This window comes from Trematomus bernacchii, unplaced genomic scaffold (assembly GCF_902827165.1).
Source record: "Trematomus bernacchii unplaced genomic scaffold, fTreBer1.1, whole genome shotgun sequence".
In the NCBI taxonomy this organism is placed as follows: domain Eukaryota; kingdom Metazoa; phylum Chordata; class Actinopteri; order Perciformes; family Nototheniidae; genus Trematomus; species Trematomus bernacchii.
Window position 1 is genome coordinate 7,407,664 of NW_022987803.1, and position 18,699 is coordinate 7,426,362.

General features: G+C 41.4%; 1 protein-coding gene across 1 annotated transcript in view; it reads left to right on the forward strand.

Moving 5' to 3' along the window:
* The first annotated feature begins 468 nt into the window (after nucleotides 1-468).
* The window catches only part of emilin1a (elastin microfibril interfacer 1a), a 31,010-nt gene continuing 12,779 nt past the window's right edge, over nucleotides 469-18,699 (forward strand). Inside the window, exons 1-2 of the mRNA XM_034150499.1 lie at nucleotides 469-789; nucleotides 17,060-17,176. Coding sequence (XP_034006390.1) covers nucleotides 674-789; nucleotides 17,060-17,176 — 233 coding nt within the window. The 5' untranslated portion in view covers nucleotides 469-673. The remainder of the gene's footprint in view (nucleotides 790-17,059; nucleotides 17,177-18,699) is intronic.

Below are 18,699 nucleotides of genomic sequence, written 5' to 3' on the forward strand. Positions count from 1 at the left end.
TTTAGTATTATAAAAATGCTGAATGGCACAGTTTAAAAGGGCTTTGCATAGTTTGAAAGTTTACTGCCTCAAACGTGTCAAAATCTAAGTGCCTAAATTGCTCAGAAACTTTAACATAAATGTTTCTACAATTCCATAACAACTGGAAAAACTTGTTTTAGTAGGCATGGGACAATAAGCAGAGTGTTCCCATGATGGACACTTTTCATCAAGAGCTCCACCTTTTTCACAAGTTATTAAGTCCTCTTAAGTCTCCTTGTTTCCTTTGGACTTGTTGCAAAATGTCTTTGGCAAATGACCTTACAGTGCCAGTGAAGCTGCTGAATGGAACTGAAATGGAGGGAGGGAGAAAGATTCAAATACGCATACGGGGGGAGAGAGGCTGGGGGGGGGGGCGGGGGATGGAGAGAGAGCGGGCATGACTGCTCTTGGAGCTCTGACAAGAAACTTTCCTGTTGTTGCTCCCCTCTCTGCAGAGCAGTCAGACTCCTCTCTTCAGCGCAGACAGTTTACCATGTGAAATGCACTTGCCTGGACTCTATGCGGGAGTTTTAAAGTCATGGCTCTCCATCTCCATTTACGCACGGCGCGTCACTGAAGATACTACGCACTTACAGTGAGACTTTTACAGGATACATTTAGGAATAAATTGACATTTCTTTGCGTTTATGCCATGAGGATGGAGACGGTTCTGTTTTACCTGCTTGCCTTCACATTGGCCCGGGTTAGCAGTCTTGGATATTCGGAGTCCAGCGTTCAGACGGGACAGAGAGCGGCCAGCAGACACAGGTATGATCAACATGAAGGGAAACACACGTGTGTGCATGTTTGTGGTTAGTTGTGTTTGCACTGGAAAAACCCCGAAGGCTGCAGTTCAAAACCTTCATTGGAAACGTGTTTGTTTAAGATTATGATCTCGGTGAGGTTCCCCTTAACTGTGGTTGGTTCCACTAGTGAAACACGTTGACTTATAGGGGTCCTTAGGGGCTTCCAGTGGGACCTTGCTAACAAAAAGTGAAATGTTTAAGGGCTGAAAATGATTGTAGATTGACAAATGTGAGAATTTAGTGTTTTTACTAAATGTTTTACAGTTATGTTAAATGGAATATTTCGGTTTTATCTGAGAGAGAAACAATTATTGAGTAATCCACAAAAATAATCAACAAATAATTGATGATATAGATAATATTAAGATGACAAGGTTAGATAAGTACGGAAGACTTAGTGCTAACAAACTCTTAAAAATCTTTAAAGAAAATAATAATAATAATTTTCAAATACTGAAAAAGAAAAACGCAGCACTAACCAAACACTCATATAGGGCAACATGTGACAAAATGATCTCAATATTCAGGAAAATGTCCTTTGGGAATATCATTTTCTGAGACCATAGTGTGAAAATATGGTCCCTTGCAGAAGTGCACATGCTGTACATTTTTATTTTCAGAGGAAACATCTTATCGGTGATTAGGCCTCTTACACTAGGGGGCCCTCCTTGAATGGGAGGTGATGGGTGGGTTGGGGTTGTGTGATGATGCAAGGGGGGCCCCAGAGCTGGACATGGTTTATAGGGATTATAGATGTTTACTGTTTCAGGGACCCAAGTGAAAGGTTTTCAGGGGGGCCCAGAGTATCTCGAAGCGCCCCCAGCTTCTTGTTGGAGGGGAATTCATCATGTTGGCAAACAGCATGTTGCAGTCAAGTGAGGGTGAATGGGCTCTACAGGGAGTGACAAATTGAGGGGAAACTGAACTGTTGACTGAATTAATCCAGAAAGTGTACATCTTGGAATTCTAAATTCAGATGCAGGACTCCCAAAATGCCCATTTTGCAGTTCTTTATGGGACAGTAACAAAATCATTACGTTTTTAGAGACAGTTGATTGATTGTCGCTTGTAAATCACTGATGACTGTTGGGGTCCCTGCACATAAAGCTGTTAATACTGTCAGTGAGCCATCACACGTATGTTTTTATTGTGCTGTTGCTGCCCCATAGTGTGTTATTAGCATGTAATTGAGCTTCTGCCTGAGGGCCCCATGTGCACGACCCCTTCACCTCTGTGGACTGTGTGTGTGTTTGAGACTTGTTTTTGTTTTTATAATTGAATGAATACGGTAGTTTTGCTAAATTAAATGGCTGAAAATGTAGCTGTGTGTAAATGAATAAAAGGTTGAACGAGTGAATGACAGAGTCCATCTCTCACATGTGGTATGTGTCTGCCTGCATGCCTCCATGTGTTTGTACTTAGCGTGTGTGTGTGTGTGTGTGTCTGTGTGTGTGTGTGTGTGTGTGTGTGTGTGTGTGTGTGTGTGTGTGTGTGTGTGTGTGTGTGTGTGTGTGTGTATGTGTGTGTGTGTGTGGTGTGTGTGTGTTGTGTGTGTGTGTGTGTGTGTATGTGTGTGTGTGTGTGTGGGAGTTGAGCTGCTGCAAAATGAGCTTCTATCAAGATTGTCTCTACATCATAGCAAAGTGTACTGCTGCTGCAGTGGCTGACTGAGTGATGAGACATGGCTGGCTGGCTTCTTATGTGTATGATGAAGCTAAACTGTTAACTACTGTGGATTATGGAAAGTGGGGCAAAAATAACGGTAGGACTAAGCCCTAATTGATTTAGGAAGTGGAAATAAGTGATAAAATGCCAAGAAAATTAGAGAAAAAGATAACTTATCTTAGGTGAGATAGGAACAGAAGAGTATTGCCAGACTCAAGAGAGAAAAATGACAGGATGAGTATTGGTTGGTTGTTTTGGATTTTGAAAATGAAGTTGAAAGTGCTAAGAATGAATTCAAAATGTTGAGAATAAAGTTGAAATGTTGAGAATAAAATGTATATATCGTTTTAACGATATATCGGAAATGTTGAAAATAATAGAGTTAATATAGGGCACAAGGCATAACACACGGCAAAAGATTCAGAAAAATATATAGAGAAATAATTGATGAGTAAATGGAAAAAAAGTGATAAAAAGTCAAGAGAATGATAGGTGAATAAAGGGAAAAATAACATCATCTGATTGAGAGAAGGTCAGATAAGTAGGGAAGACTATGAGTGCCAGGTATATGAGAATAAGTAATACTTGGCAATCAAGTTGAAAAGTTGAGAATGAAGTTCAATGTTAACACAAAAGTTATAATACCATTTTGAGAATTGGGATAAAATCGAATTGTTATGCCCAGAATAACGTTTAATATATGAAAATTAGGGCTGTCAGTCGATTAAAATATTTAATCGCGATTAATCGCATGATTGTCCATAGTTAATCGCGATTAATCGCAAATTAATCGCACATTTTTTATCTGTTCTAAATGTACCTTAGAGGGATATTTTTCAAGTTTTTAATACTCTTATCAACATATGAGTGGACAAATATGCTTTATATGTTTGTTTATTATCATTTGAACAATGACAAATATTCTCATGAATATTAAACACAACAACCTCTGAACATTACAAATATTCGCCTTAATTCAACCTGGAACCTCTCTCATACAATAATACTGTGTGTGTGTGTGTGTGTGTGTGTGTGTGTGTGTGTGTGTGTGTGTGTGTGTGTGTGTGTGTGTGTGTGTGTGTGTGTGTGTGTGTGTGTGTGAGAATGTGGAGACACTGTGTGATGGATCGTTGGAGCTATGTGCCGCTCAAGGCATATATGCTCGAACGTGTGCTGCCTGGACGCTGCAATCATGTACCGCGTACTATCCGTGCTGAGTGCGCTGACTTTTCGTACAATGTCCCACTGTCTGGCTACCTGCATAAAGTCAAGTGCTCGGCGCAGTTGTCGGCGAAATGTCATTGAAACAGCTCCTTATATCCGTTAGCGCAGCTAGCTAGCACCAGATGCTAACAACAACAACACGTAAGGTGTGCCTCGCTCGCGCGAGTCGCGCCACACATACACACTCCCTCCCGGTCCTCCCGATGGCCAGTCCGGGCCTGCCGGTGAGCGTGGAAGTGTGGTCTGCCACAAGCGGGCGGCAGGAGCGAGGCTGTCAGCATCATCATGTAGATGGTATTTTAAACTCGATGCGCTCTGAAACTACGGGGCGGCCGAGGACAAAAAATACACATGCGTTAATCGCGTTAAAATAATTAGTGGCGTTAATTTTTTTAACGCGTTAACTTGACAGCCCTAATGAAAATAAATCAAACACAGAATATTCTTTAAGATCGACTTTTTTCTTGTATTTTTAATTTACTCACAAAATGTGAAATATAAATCTTCCTCCTCTTGTTTTTGTCCCTAATGCCTGGCCCTAAAACATGTAAAGATCAACAACAGGCCTGATAAGAGAAAAGAGTCAAAGAAACGGGAGAAGAGGGAGAACCCGAGCAGTCGTGACAGGAGAGGATGAAAGGGTGAGAAAAGGCAGGGAGGAGCATCACGACAGGAGAAAAGACAGAGTGACAGTCGAAGAGAATACTTGGTTGGGGTCCTTAAATGCCTTTCCCCTAGCTGAAACCAGTAGCCTATGAAGGAGTCAGCATGGCGGCGGGCCTGTGACGTACACACACTCATACAAACCACACACACAAAGTGACGCATCGAGGGGAAGAATGCACTGGCCCGTGGCGATGCGGTTTGCCCCTCTGACATCAGTTTGAACCCCATTGATCTGTTTTGACAGATGTGTGAAGTATTCCATATGTGATAAAGGCGGTTGAATGAACTGAATACATCCAGCAGGGGTCTGATGTGGAGCTCAGGAGGACCCTGAGCTGTGCGACACATCTTCTGCCAAACTGTCAGCAGTGCACACCAGCTGCAGACACTGACAGAGGAGTGATGTGTTTGAGGGCTGGATGCTTGGGGACTGCTAACATGTTTAGGCCTGTGTACAGTTTAAAGGACAATACATAACATTTAGCTGACACTTTTATCCAAAGCATATTACAATAAGTGCAAAGATACAAACTCGGTACAACAGAAAGAATGCACGTATATTTGCTTCAAAAGAGCCAAACCATTCTAAGTGAAGGTGCATTAGTTTCAAATGGGATAAATGATTGAAGTGTTTTTCCTTTTGAAGTGTGTGTTGGGTTCAATGCCCAAAGTACAAGCCAAACAGGTGGGTTTTACAGTTAGTTTTCAAAGGAAGATCCTGCTGTCCTGATAACAATGGAGAGCACTTTCCACCATTTTGGAACCAGGATAGAAAAAATTAGGAAGGACCGGATTCCTTCAAAGCACATTAGGCCAGTACCAGTGGCGGCCAATACAGTAGATTACTACTGGAGAGTATTCTTCTTCAGCATCTTTCTGTCTTCTATCCATTTCCCCCCATGTTTTTCTTTACATTGGCATTGGGGAGCTCCATGCAGGGTCCATTTGCACATACTCTTATTCACTCACTGGAGTTCTGTTGTTTTAGGTAGGCTGTTTTTATGGCATTCTGAGAAGTGGAGTGTAACAAGAAAAACAGGAGAACCAATGAGCCACAATTTGAGCTATGGCTTAGTTCCATGAACGATAAATGCTACACATAAACTTTTTCTAAGAAGTGGACGTAGCTACCTTTTCGTAACCCTTTGGACTACCGGTTTGTAGCCTTGGGTTTGACACTTTTGCTTACGCCATGTTGTTTTTGGCCATCACCTTCATGTTTCTTTAGAACCAGAAGTAACAACGACAGGGTGGATCTATAGTCAGTACAATCGAACTTCGAAAGAAAATATTTTAGGTGACCAACATCTTACCTTTCATAATCCACTGTAAAGGCGTAGAAGCTAAAAATATATCAAAGTGTTATTTAAAGGATCAAAGGGATAAAATACATCGCATTTTCCATTCATCATCAATGTTGTTCCACTTGTTTTAAAGAACAATTTCATAACTTTGGCAGTGGGACCATCCAAAGGTTACGTGAAAGTACTATGGCTCTCACGGAGGTCTTTGCTTTTCCAGTACTATTGTACTGGCGTGCATTTTTGTTATTCAATCGTCTTCAGGTTTCATCAACATCAAGTTTAAGTCTTCCAAAGTTAAATAACAAGAGTTTCTTTCTTCTTCTGCTGCCCTTTGGCTTCAATATTTGAGAAACACAAGCAATATCAATCAAAAAAGAGAAAGGGATAACAGTTTGGGATTGGGCAGTTACCGCAGTAGACCAGGGTCCTTATGAAGCCATCATCGTACGTCTCTCACTTTTCTTCACTTCTGGTGACTTTTGTTTCTCTACATACAGTTCGACTAATAGCACTGAGTTCATGTCTCTTCAGTTGTTGAAAGGAATTGGGTGAGATGCAGGAGGTCATAAGAAAATAACTCCTGGAATACATTAAGCCTCAGTAATTCTTGTACTCTAATGGTGATCGACTATCCCATGAGAATGCCATATGGTAAGGCAATCTGGGCACACAGAGAGAATAATTGTCAGTAATTATTAAGCTTCCTTTAATAATTGCCCTTGAGCAAGCTATTCTACCCCAGTGGAGCAGCAGTTCTTAGAATACTCTTAAGATGCAATTGTGGGAAAAGCATTATACATGTTCAACGATGAACACTGATACGGTTAAAAGGCTTGGTCACTACAATTGGGAGAGCTCTCTAAAATGCAACAGAATGTCTCCATGCAATTAGGCCGTAACCGGATTGTCCTCTTCTTGACTGAAGCTCGGAAAGGATCCAAGTTCACTCCATCTGTATACGTTTCTGCTAATTAGGGCAGAAAAGAAATCTCATTATAAATGGTAATGTGAATGTGGGAAAGGGGATCCTTTCCAGTCACAGCCATTGTAGTTGAATGACCATAGCTTCCAGCATGTATTTCATTGGAGTGAGCTTTCTTTGTCTTGTTGAGATGAACCTAAAGAAATCCATAGATATTTGGATCCATCCCAATATTCACCCCATCCAACCACACAAGAACAAGAACTGTTTATAAGCCTCCTCTCAGCTTAAAGACTATATGTAATAACAAGGCACTGAACTGACTGTTTTTGTACTGCAGAGCAGCTAATAAAGCTTTACCTGCATGAATATTCTGTGTTATTTTGGGCATGTGCAATAAGAAGGCTTTGAGAAGACTTATGTCTCGAATGCACATGCCTCCATAAAAGGTTAAGATTGAAGTGAACCCTGCAGCCCTCGGAGCGCTGACGTATCTGAGCAATAATGCTAAAGCAAATGGCAGTATCATGGACATTCTCTGTATATCTTTGTGACCGCGAGGCTAAACAATCAGAGAGAAGTTTACACAGTCACCGTGTCCCTTGATGCTGGATCCAGTCCAAAGGGTATATGGTGTGTGTGTGGAGTAAAACTTACATTGAAGACAGAGCAGAAGGACTGGAGGATTGAGTAAGTCTGCTGCTCTGTCGGCTCGCGATCACTCAAGCGTGAGTGAGTGCACTCGAGTGTGTATGTTGTTGTGTGTGACAGCCTGTGTGCTTTGCGGTGTGTGTACAGGGGTATACCTTTACAAGGACGTTGGAGGGGTGCTTGACCTTTGGGCCACAGTTCAAACAGTGAGCCCCGCCCCTTTCCATCCACTCATTCAGGACGCTGTCAAAGCCTTCCCTTGAAGCTAAATGAAAGATCCCTCAACAATAGGCGCCGCCAAGTGATTTCTTTGTTTAAGTAGTAAAACCTTAGCTCCCCTTTTTCTTTCCTACATTCCTTTTTCCTCCCACTTACTCTCCATGTCACTTTTGTCAATGATTATTCCCCTTTTTACCCACAATGCTCCTCTGCAGGACTCATGCAGAGATGCTTTTGAGTAAAATGAACCTGGTATGTGTGGGTTGACCTGTCAGACCGCAGCTTCCTGCTTTAGCTGTGAAGTGTCTGTCTGCATTTTTTACAAGGCGATGAAATTTATTGGGAAATAAAGTGATGCTTAGACAGGTGTAAGTGTTCCACTCACGCTGAGTTATGGCTCAATAAATAACAATAAGACGTGTACAATGGACGTTTCACTGCTACTGTAGGTGCCTGCAGAGCAATAATGAAAACGCTGTTTGTGTGTTTTCTGTCTGCAGGAAAAGGATAAAGTGTATTTGTGTTAAAGGTCCCATGTCATGCTTTTCTCGTTATTACCCGTCCCCTTGTGTGTTATGAAGGTTTGTATGCATGTAAACGGTCTGCAAAGTCACAAACCCTCAAAGTACACCCTGTAGCGAGTAAAACTCTAACACAGAAAATACCTGTCTATGCTGCCCCAGAACGCCTCGTTGGAGATTTCTCTTTTTCCATTTCTCTTTTTCCATTTTGTTCTTCCTGAGTATGGTGACGTAACCATGCCCAGCTCCAAATGGACCAATCCGTGGAGCTCCTCACACACACACACTCACTCAGCCTTATCTTTTCTCAGCCACGGCTCCGTGGATCTCCACTCACAGTTCGCCACACACTCACGTGTGTGTGCTCAGGCTGAGTTCTGCAGTGTCTTGCTGTCTCGCAGACCCCACGCAGCAACCAGGAAACTACACCAGTAATCGAGCTCACACTGTCCGCTCCTCGAGCCTCAAAGGGCGGGGGAGGATACGTCCCCTCCTGACCCAGAAAGCGACGCAGCTTCTGGTCCAGGCTCTCGTCATCTCACGCCTGGACTACTGCAACTCCCTCCTGGCTGGTCTACCTGCATGTGCCATCCGACCTCTGCAGCTCATCCAGAATGCAGCGGCTCGTCTGGTCTTCAACCTTCCTAAATGTTCCCACACCACGCCGCTCCTCCGCTCCCTTCACTGACTTCCAGTAGCTGCTAGAATCCACTTCAAGAAATTGGTACTAGCGTACCATGCTGTGAATGGATCTGGCCCTTCCTACATCCAGGACATGGTTAAATCATACACCCCAGCGCGTGCACTCCGCTCTGCATCAGCCAAACGGCTCGCTGCACCCGCACTGCGAGGGGGACCCAAGTTCCCATCAGCAAAAACACGTCGGTTTGCTATCCTGGCTCCAAAATGGTGGAATGAGCTCCCCATTAACATCAGGACAGCAGAAAGCCTGCACATCTTCCGGCGCAGACTGAAAACTCATCTCTTTCGACTCCACTTTGAGCGATAGAATTACTAACAAAGAACTTACATACTAATAAAGGACTGGCTTATCTAAAGCCAGTTGAGTAGCACTTGAAATGTTTTGGCTCTATGAAACCTGATGTACTTATATGATTCTGTTTTCTTCAAGTTTGTATCTTCTTGTTCGAATGCACTTATTGTAAGTCGCTTTGGATAAAAGCTTCAGCTAAATGCAATGTAATGTAATGTAATGTAACAACGTTTTCCCGATTTATTTCCCCTTAAATCTACCATATTTATTGTCAATGATGGATCACATGGTCTATTGTGCAAGAAAGTGGTCTTTTGTTATGAAACTCAGACTTGTCACTTGACTAGCCTCGATTTTAGCGCCTTTCAGCTCATTGTTTTGGTTTTTACGGCCCGTGACTTTACCGTTTTGACTTTACTACTATGGTTCACTTTCACCGCACTCCAAAACTTTTATGATGTTTCCAGACGGAGCAGAATTGTGGCTCTAAAAACACATTGTGCACTACTTGCTCACGACAAATGGCACACAGACAAAGTTATTGACCAGCTGGTGAAAGTGGAACATTTACAGCTAAAGAGCCAACTAGTTACCTCAGGAGTTAGTTATATTTATGAGTGAATTAACAACTGCCATATCAATTAAAAAAATAATATTTAGTAAACATTGTGTTTTCAGCTTGTTTTCACTAGCCCTTTGTGGTCAAACAAATCAGTCAATACAGGTTTAGAAGTTCACTGTGGGATATTTTCGGAATATTGCACAAAGTAAGAATGTTTTTTAAAATCTGTATCACATGCTTGGCGCTAGTTTGTACAAACACAAGCCCAAAGTAATGGCAAACACATTACTGCTGATGGTTTAACATTCTCTCCCTTCAGATGTGGATTTTCCAAACCAACCACTTAGGCCTCATCTTTGAAGTCTCTCCACTTGTAAAAGTGAAACATGGTGTTAGACAAAACTAGACAAAAAATGTTGGTTTACCAACACAGAAGGTGTTGAGGATGAGGATTAGCTGGTTGAGTATTATGCCTCTTCTAGTTAACAACAGCTAATTTATTACTGATAATGTAGCGGTAGAATTTGTGGTTTCTTTTTTTTTATTGCACTATTCATGTTGTTACCGCAGCAGTACTTGGAGCGGCCAAAAAGGCAGAAGAAAGGCCTGCATCACAGCAATAATTCATGACTCATCATATCAAAAATAGTCTTTATTTTTTTGGGCTAATACCAAATCCTATTATAACAAAAAACGTTTCCATATTGGGTTTGCTTATAAGGATTACTGCTCAAAATATTACTTGAACGATATAACATTGGAAGTAGTTTTCTTGCACACCCAAATAATAAAGTAAAACATTGATAGTCTCCTATTTTTTTTATTTAGTTATTGAGTTACTAAGGTTTAAATACAACTTTTAAGTTCTTAATCTACATAAAGCCATACACTCTATTTAAAAAAATGTTTTGTATCTGCTGCTGTCTGATAACAAAATCTACAACATATTGTAGCAACAAACATTCAAAAGTATTTGCAGGGACTGGACTGTTTATGAGCAGTTTGTTCTGTGGTGCTGATAGGAAAGGAAACAGGGAGATTAGCTGCTGAATATGCTATTGAACACACACACACACACACACACACACACACACACACACACACACACACACACACACACACACACACACACACACACACACACACACACACACACACACACACACACACACACACACACACACACACACACACACACACACACACACACACACACTATATCAGTTCTCCATTGAACACAATACTAGGCTGTTTAATTATTTTGGCATTAGCTAGCAAAGTAACAGTGAAGTTAGCCTCATACACTTTTTATGTTTGTATCTATGTGTGTGTCTTACTGCTTGTGAGAGTGTCCTTAGGTCCCTTGTGAGTGCATGAATGCGTGTGCTTGTCTGTTTAATGTCTTGTGTGTTCTTGTAATTGTGTTTTATACTTCTGGAAGAGATGCCAAGTCCAGTTAGTGGACTTTCATCTGAGCGATTTCTCCGCGGCCATTTGGATTAATGGGACTTCATAGGATTACTGTTTGGAATGCTTAAGTTCACTCCGGTTACAGGCACAGAGGGAGAATGAGAGACAGAGAGGGAGAGAGGCCAATGGGTTTGGAGCTTTAATGTTGTTTTGAATTTGTCACCCATACGACATAAAACTTGCAAGCAGGCAGACATTAACAAATTCACTGTATGCTTTTTTGTGAAGGGCGTACGCCTATGCATAAACACACACGCACGCACGCACGCACGCACGCACGCACGCACGCACGCACGCACACACACACACACACACCCACACACACACACACACACACTTTCACTTCTGCTACACTAACACTTAGTCATCCTCTGATAAATATAAAGGCTCCTCTTATGTTCTGGAGTTAGAAGACCATGATGGAACGATGGAAAGTGAACCATCAGTGAGGGCGGTGTGTGGGTGCTAGGAAGCTGCAGAGACGGAGGGAGTTGTGTGTCTGCATTTGTGATGTGCCAACCGACTCTTTTCACATAATTGGTTCCTTTGAGTTGAAACATGTAAAGGAATCCACTTTTTCGACTTTAAGGTTTCATACTTCTTTGCAAAAATATGCGGTCAGTTTCTCCTGAAATGCTACATGACTCTGTTATAATACGTACACGTTTGCAGCTATTGCAAACAGCCCCACAAAACCTCTCTCTATTTATAAGCTAACATATTTATAATTCTTTGATTCAGCATACCCTGCTTTTTAGGCAGGCTACTGTATGTTCAATTAATACGATGTTACAGAATTGTCACTGACCCTAACCCTATAAATCACTGAGTTCCCAGTTCACCCGTTTTGGAGACTTCCAGCTGCCACCCATACATTGTTTTGGAGACATGCAGCCACTTTCGCAGTAACGTTAAGTTTCCACCGCATCAACTTGTTTAACTACGAGCTCGCCAGCAGTGTGTCTGCCCTATGTAGCTTTACTCTGTTCGGTTTCCATTTGTGTATTACAAGCTGATTAACGAATAAGGATTAAGCCATAGATGTATAAAGAGGGGGTTAAGCCTCGAAGTTAGCAACAAGTCTGGCTCAGGCTCACTTAAGTTAGGCTGACCTTTAATAGACTAGCTATTTTCCTTTTAGTGACAAGCCTATTTTTCCCTTTCTTTTTTTTTGTGTTACCCAATAACAGTATTTGGTCAACATTTTGTTGTCGGTTAATTGTTAAAATCCCACACAAATACTATACTGGAAAAACTATAAAAGTGCTGTGTAAATGTTGGTTTTGTATGGGGGTGGCACCAGCTCAGTCTGTAGGGACTTGAGAACCAAAGGGTTGCCAGTTCAAGTCCCGATCAGACCAAAAATGCAGAGTGTGGACTGTTAACTGGAGAGGTGCAGGTTCACCTCTAAGGTGTCATTGAGCAAGGCATCGAACCCCTAACTGTTCCCTTCCCCCGGAAAACCTGGCAGCCTGCTTGCTTTGGCACCTCTCCAGAACAGAAATGCATGTGTGTTTGTGTGTATTCAGACCTAATGTATAGGTCCTGTGCATGTGTGTAACGACTTTGTATATATATAACAGAGACCAGTATATTTTACCTTGGGGATTAATAAAGGATCTTCTCTTCTTTAAACTTTGTGAGCAATAAAATAAAACACATTTTATTTTTAGCTTCTCTCCAATTACACTCAAAGCTCATGAACACCAAAATGAAAAGAACAACTTCCAAAACTCTTGAAATGGGACCTTCTGAGTTGCACGTGAATGCACCATTATCCAGCCGTTTCTCTTGACCCGAGTGCGATTCAATTGGCCCTCATTTGTTCATTCTGTGCTGTTGCTGCAGCTGCCTTGACTTGAGTCCCTCATTAACGTCCTTATTAAAGACATTCATTGGTTGTCCCCCTTCCTCTATTTTGAGCAACTTCACCAGTGTAGAAGGCAGCGTGAGTCATACCTTATGGTAACAGCTTGGATAAGTAAGGGTTAATGAGCACACAGAACATTGTTGTTCAAAAAGATGTGTTCGTGCATTTTTGCCCAACTCTACTCTGTGTGCATATGTGCGTGTATGTGTCCACATCTGTGTCTGCTCAGTAGTGAAAAAAGAGAGATAGTTCGGTTTATTTATGTAAAACGCAGAGCCTGTTCTCCATCAGCACAGATAGGGTGTGAACGCTGCCAACTTTATGCTTTATCTCTGCTGTCTGTGACCCTTTGAGTCTGTAAGACAGGATAATAGATTGGCAGAATGGCCCGCTGAATCACAGTGACACAAACAACACAGTGGAACTACAGGAGGAGAGACAGAGCTGTTTGAAATCATCACTGCTGTCGTATGTCGTCTATCCCTTCTGTATTGGCCCAACTCCTGAGGGAGATACTTTGCATCCAACATACACAGTGCAGTAATACAAACCGTAGATAACCCATGCTATAATGAAATAACAATCACTGTGAGGGGAAAGACAGCTGTGTCTGTTCGAGCAGACGCTAGCAGTTTATTGATGTAGGATGGCAGAGTTTTGCTCTGAGTCATCAGCGCTCCAAGATCTGATAGAATCATTAACTACAACGTAACAAACCACAGAACAGATAAATACAATTCAATACCATGTGGATCACAGTGAAGAACCGCAGAACTTTGGAAAAGGAGTTCCAAAACGCTTTGGTTTTAGCCAAATGACATTCCCTTATGCTCCACTTTGTGTTTAATCCAGGCTGAACTGAATCCCCCTGAAAATAAGCTTTGATTCATGATCAGCTCAAAGCAACGTGAAAATACAAAATCAGCAAAACGTATAGGGATAAGCAGTTTTTTATAAAGCGGGGGCTCATTACACACATTACTGGCTTACAAAGACATTAAGGGAACCAAAATTGCAAACCTTTTGAATTGAAACCATTATGGTATAGGCTTTTAAATCCCATTTTGGACATAGACATTTTTTGTAGTAGTAGACTATACAAATAAACTTGACTTGAGTGTAAGAAGTATAGACCAACTGATTTTTGAGAGTGATACAGATATGGATATTGATGTATCTGAAGTTGTTTTAGATGGAACTATGTTCAATATATCTACTTTGTGACATTTTACATTTGAACCTACCTTGGAAGACAGATCATTTTGGTTGATTGGTCTCATCTGAAATCTGCTTGACAAACAAAGCCCTCATAACTCTGATATTCATCGTATTCGAGAGGCAGTAAAATTGACAATACATTAGCAAATACTTTCAAACCAAACTATCTTTATAGCTAAACTAGAACTATGAGTTAGGGCGGTTGTTGGTTAAAACACAAAGCCTGAGTAGGCGGCTAATATTCTAAAAAAAATCATCTTACTACAGATGCCGCCCCTTGTTTGTGTATTATACCCGATTAAATTATCCTTTGTAATCAGATTTTCCAATAAAAAAGTACTCGTGATTTGAGCCCATAATTGATATCAACATAAGCATCTAGGCTTTGAAGAGACATTTCAGTCCGTACTGTTGCACGTCCACACTAAGCCTCATTCACTGTTTACCAGCGGTGCTTGTGGTGTACTGAGGTCGATCCAACATGCAAAGTGATGCCATGTGGTTCCATGACAACCTACCATTTGAATGTTCCTCGTGATTGTTGCAAAAAGCCTTTACAGTAGAGTCGGTTAACTTATCGTGTTAACTTTCCCACGTACAGTAGCAACAGGAACAAGAGGTCATTAGGTACATGGGAGGATCAGAACATGATAAACTCTTTCTGTCAGTCAGAAAAGCTGTGGAATGAAGGGAGGATCACAGTCTCTGGGGATCAGGGGAGAGGCGTAGTCACACAGAGGGCGAGAAGGAGAGAAAACACGAGTTGAAGGGGTGAGAAAGTGGGAGATGATAAACAGAGATGGACAAGAAAAGACACAGGTCGAGGGATAAGAAATTAATCAGATGGAAAGAGTGAGAAAGACGGCCCAAAAAGGAAAATGAGTTGCACAAAGGGAGACATAGAGGCAGAAAGAAAGACTGACAGATGTAAAGACAGAAAGAAAGACAGACTTGAAGACAGACCGAGTTAGAAAAGCTGCTGATTGACATTCCAGCATAAAAGGAACTCCTTGTACGCTCCAACTTTTATCTGTAAATCCTTCATGGCCCTGCCTCAGATAATTCTGAGAGTGACACTAATTGGACATAATAACCACCGGGGAAATAGCAGTGGATGGGAATTCTGGGTAATATGAAAATGATGATAGAAAGCGACTGAAGGACGGCTGTGTCTTAAATATATCTGCTGTTGTTATTAAGAGAGGTCAAGGGAGTTCAAAGGCAGGGGGACAAATTGAAGCAAGGGGGGGGGAGTGTGTGGGAGTTTGTGTGTTTCTCATAATTATGTCCCTTTGAGTTTGACATAGTGTTTGTTGAATCTTGACAGTATCCACTACACAGGGGATATTTTTAAATGTGTTTTTGGGCAACAGGCAGCACGAATAGGATTGAGTTTAAACATGACTTAATCTTAAGCTGCTATGATCAATGTATTTTTTTATTAACAATGGCTCAACTGTAATATAAATTGTTGCACATTGTAGTGATTAACCCACTGCTATTTCAGGCACAGAAGGCAGTTGTTTTTCCGTAAAAACCCATTGTACGTCACAGGACAGACAAAGCTGGTAACTGGTGGACATGGTGGAGCATTTGGCAGCTCTGAGCTTGATATTTCCCTCAGGAGTTGGTGGAGAGGGAAAAAGTACTTAAAAGGGAATGAATATTCCACTTACATTTGCTAAATTGTAGAAAACAGGGCTCCAAATAAATGCTCTGTGTCTGCTGGATGTGTAAAACATTTTTGTGTTACCTATATCAACCTGGCTGGCCACCAAATCAATGATGATTCTTACATTTACATACTGTAAGATTAAGAGTTTAACCTCTTGCAGCAAGGGAGTTTTAAAAAAATAGGTTAGCCAACAATCTAAAATACATAATTTTCCCCTAACACCTAACCCTAATGCTATAAATCCATCCATAGACTTGGATTGTGTAACTAAAATATGCCTGAAAGAACATTAAAAAAACTTACCAGCAATGTGCCTTTCCAGAAATCATGATCCATTCACTTAAGATATTCAACAGTTGTGTGTATATGGTTTATTGTAGGAACTACTTTCTTTCTACCAAACTACACCCAAGCCTTTTTCCGATGAGTTAATCCACGTTTGGTTCTATATGCATTGAAATGGCATGTGTAGTTTGGTTAGAAAATAAATAGGTCATACATGAAACTGCTCTCAACAAGATCTGTGGATTATCTTGATTTACTGGGATGGACTTTACTGTTGAATTTTTCAAATGTATTTCTTGGAGGCTTTCAGAACCACAAATGGAGTTCAATTGCATTGGAGAGAAAGCAGATCTCTATATCAGATATCTCTAACACTTATACCAAAACAATCTAGATTGATAAATAGCAGTAGTGGTAAAAAGGATAAATACATATTTTCAATTTTGGGGTGTGGATTGGGGTTATTATCTTAAATACAACTGATTCATTATAATGTTGTTGGTGGCTCAACACAGCCACTTTTAGCTCCATGTTATGGTTTTCCAGCTGTGTGGAATGAATGTTACCAATAGTTTTTCACATGAACATGCAGTGTGTGTGTCCTTTTGTGGGTTTGTTGATGTGGAGTTGGGCAGGCATACAATGGCAGCCATTGTTGAACTCGTGCAGTTATCCTGAACTGATCTGACATCTGCACCAGTGGACCATTTCTCTTGAATGTTGTACAGAATAATAATCAGTCCGGGGTTTGAGATATTGATCTGGAAACTCACAGTGGAGTCAAACAAATGACTGGATTTTTTATTATCATTTTTGCAAATCTTTCCCTTTTTTTGCCTGGAAACAAAGAGCGTCAGCAGAGTGTATACAGAGTGTGTGTAAAAAGGGCTGCTATGTGTGAGTCAACGCCTGACTCTGAACTTACAGTAAACTGACAGTCATCACACAGTTATTCATTTGTCATTTCCTTTCCCCTTCTTTCATAGGAACTGGTGTGCTTATGTGGTGACACGCACTGTCAGCTGTGTGATGGAGGATGGGGTCGAGACGTACATAAAACCAGACTATCAACGCTGTACCTGGGGCCAATGTCCTCGAGTTGCGTAAGTATCTAAAACCTCTATCCATTGTACTTCACATCTTCTCTGAATCTTCCTCAGTTCTGTTCCTGGAATCTAATCTGTATTCAACCTTTCTCCTCCAACTTCCTGACCTTCTGTTCCAAAGGTTGTATCCTCTATCTATCCATCTTCTCCTAATTTCCTGTCTATGGACACTGAATTCACAAAGCTCTTCATTTTCTCAGGAGAGTCTGGTCAGGAAGGTGTCTGGGTGTAGCTGTCGGTGTAGACAGAAACAGGCTTCAGCTCTTTTCTCATATTAACAGATAATGTCTGCAGTGTCAGGCAGCACATTGTCTGGAGTTTCCCTTTCACACATAAAGCACTCAATAGAAGAATTTCCGTGTCAGAAGCTTTCTCACTTACTGGAAACAGTCTGCTTTAGGCAGGAAGTAGTGCCTTGGTGGAGTATTCAGGAGGCGAGATATGAAACGGATGTACTACTGTCACTAAGCCAGTCTGTCATTTGGCCTTAAACACCTGAGTCTCTGGATATTAATTGAATTTGACCGATAATTTCGCCATTGGCAGAAAAGTGGCGAATTTCATAACGTTGCCAGTTGTATCTGTTGGCCTTTTGCTGGTAAATTACCCTACTTCTTTACCTTAAGATATTTTCCTACTGGTTTTTCTTGCTAGCCAAATGGAAATATCTCTGCTCACTTGCTCACCCTGAATGCCCCAGACAATGAGCAGCTATTTTCAAACATGGGTTAATAGGACTTTATACACTTATCATAGGCCAAGAACATTTGATGTCCGTTTCAAATGATTCCCATTGACATACTGTACAGCTCCTCCATGTAATGTTTAAATAATTTCAGGGTTGCAGTGCAAGTGTGAAAGGGGATATACTCAAAGCTCAGTGTTTGTGTGGTTAATCCCTAATAAGTCATACTGCTCTCAATCTCACACATTACTCTTGTGGAGCTTCTGTATGTCTGATGCAGACATTTGGAGCATATTTACTCTAGATATGATGGAAGGATTTTCCATATGTTGATGTTATGCACAAAGGCCTACATTAATCAAGCACTCGTGATGTTTTCCCTCTTTTGAAGTCTCACTATGTTGTCTAACCCTGGCCTGGCTGCCTGATCCCCATGCCTGCCAGGTGCCTCAGCCTAAACCTGGGCTATGCTAAGAATGAAGCCGACAGGAGTTCCAGGCACCACAGTCTAGTCTCCTACCCTGTGAAAACAATCTATTCTTCTTACTCCGTCTTTCTTTCTTTCTTTCTTTTTATGACTCCTTTCTTACTTGCTCCAGCCCCTCCTCCAGCCACCTCTCCAATTGCCGTTTTAGTTTTTCCTCTGAGAATACGACGGATCCCTTTTTCTCACGCTCTCAGAGCAAAGAGCTGGAATATGAAAAGTTTACTATGGCGCAGAAAATGCTCTGCGATACCTACAGTGGGGTTGGCTAAAGGAGAGCAACCTGCTAAGCTTTCACAGTCCAGGCTTGTTAATGTTGCCATAAATCTTTAGTGAGACTTCCGAACCATT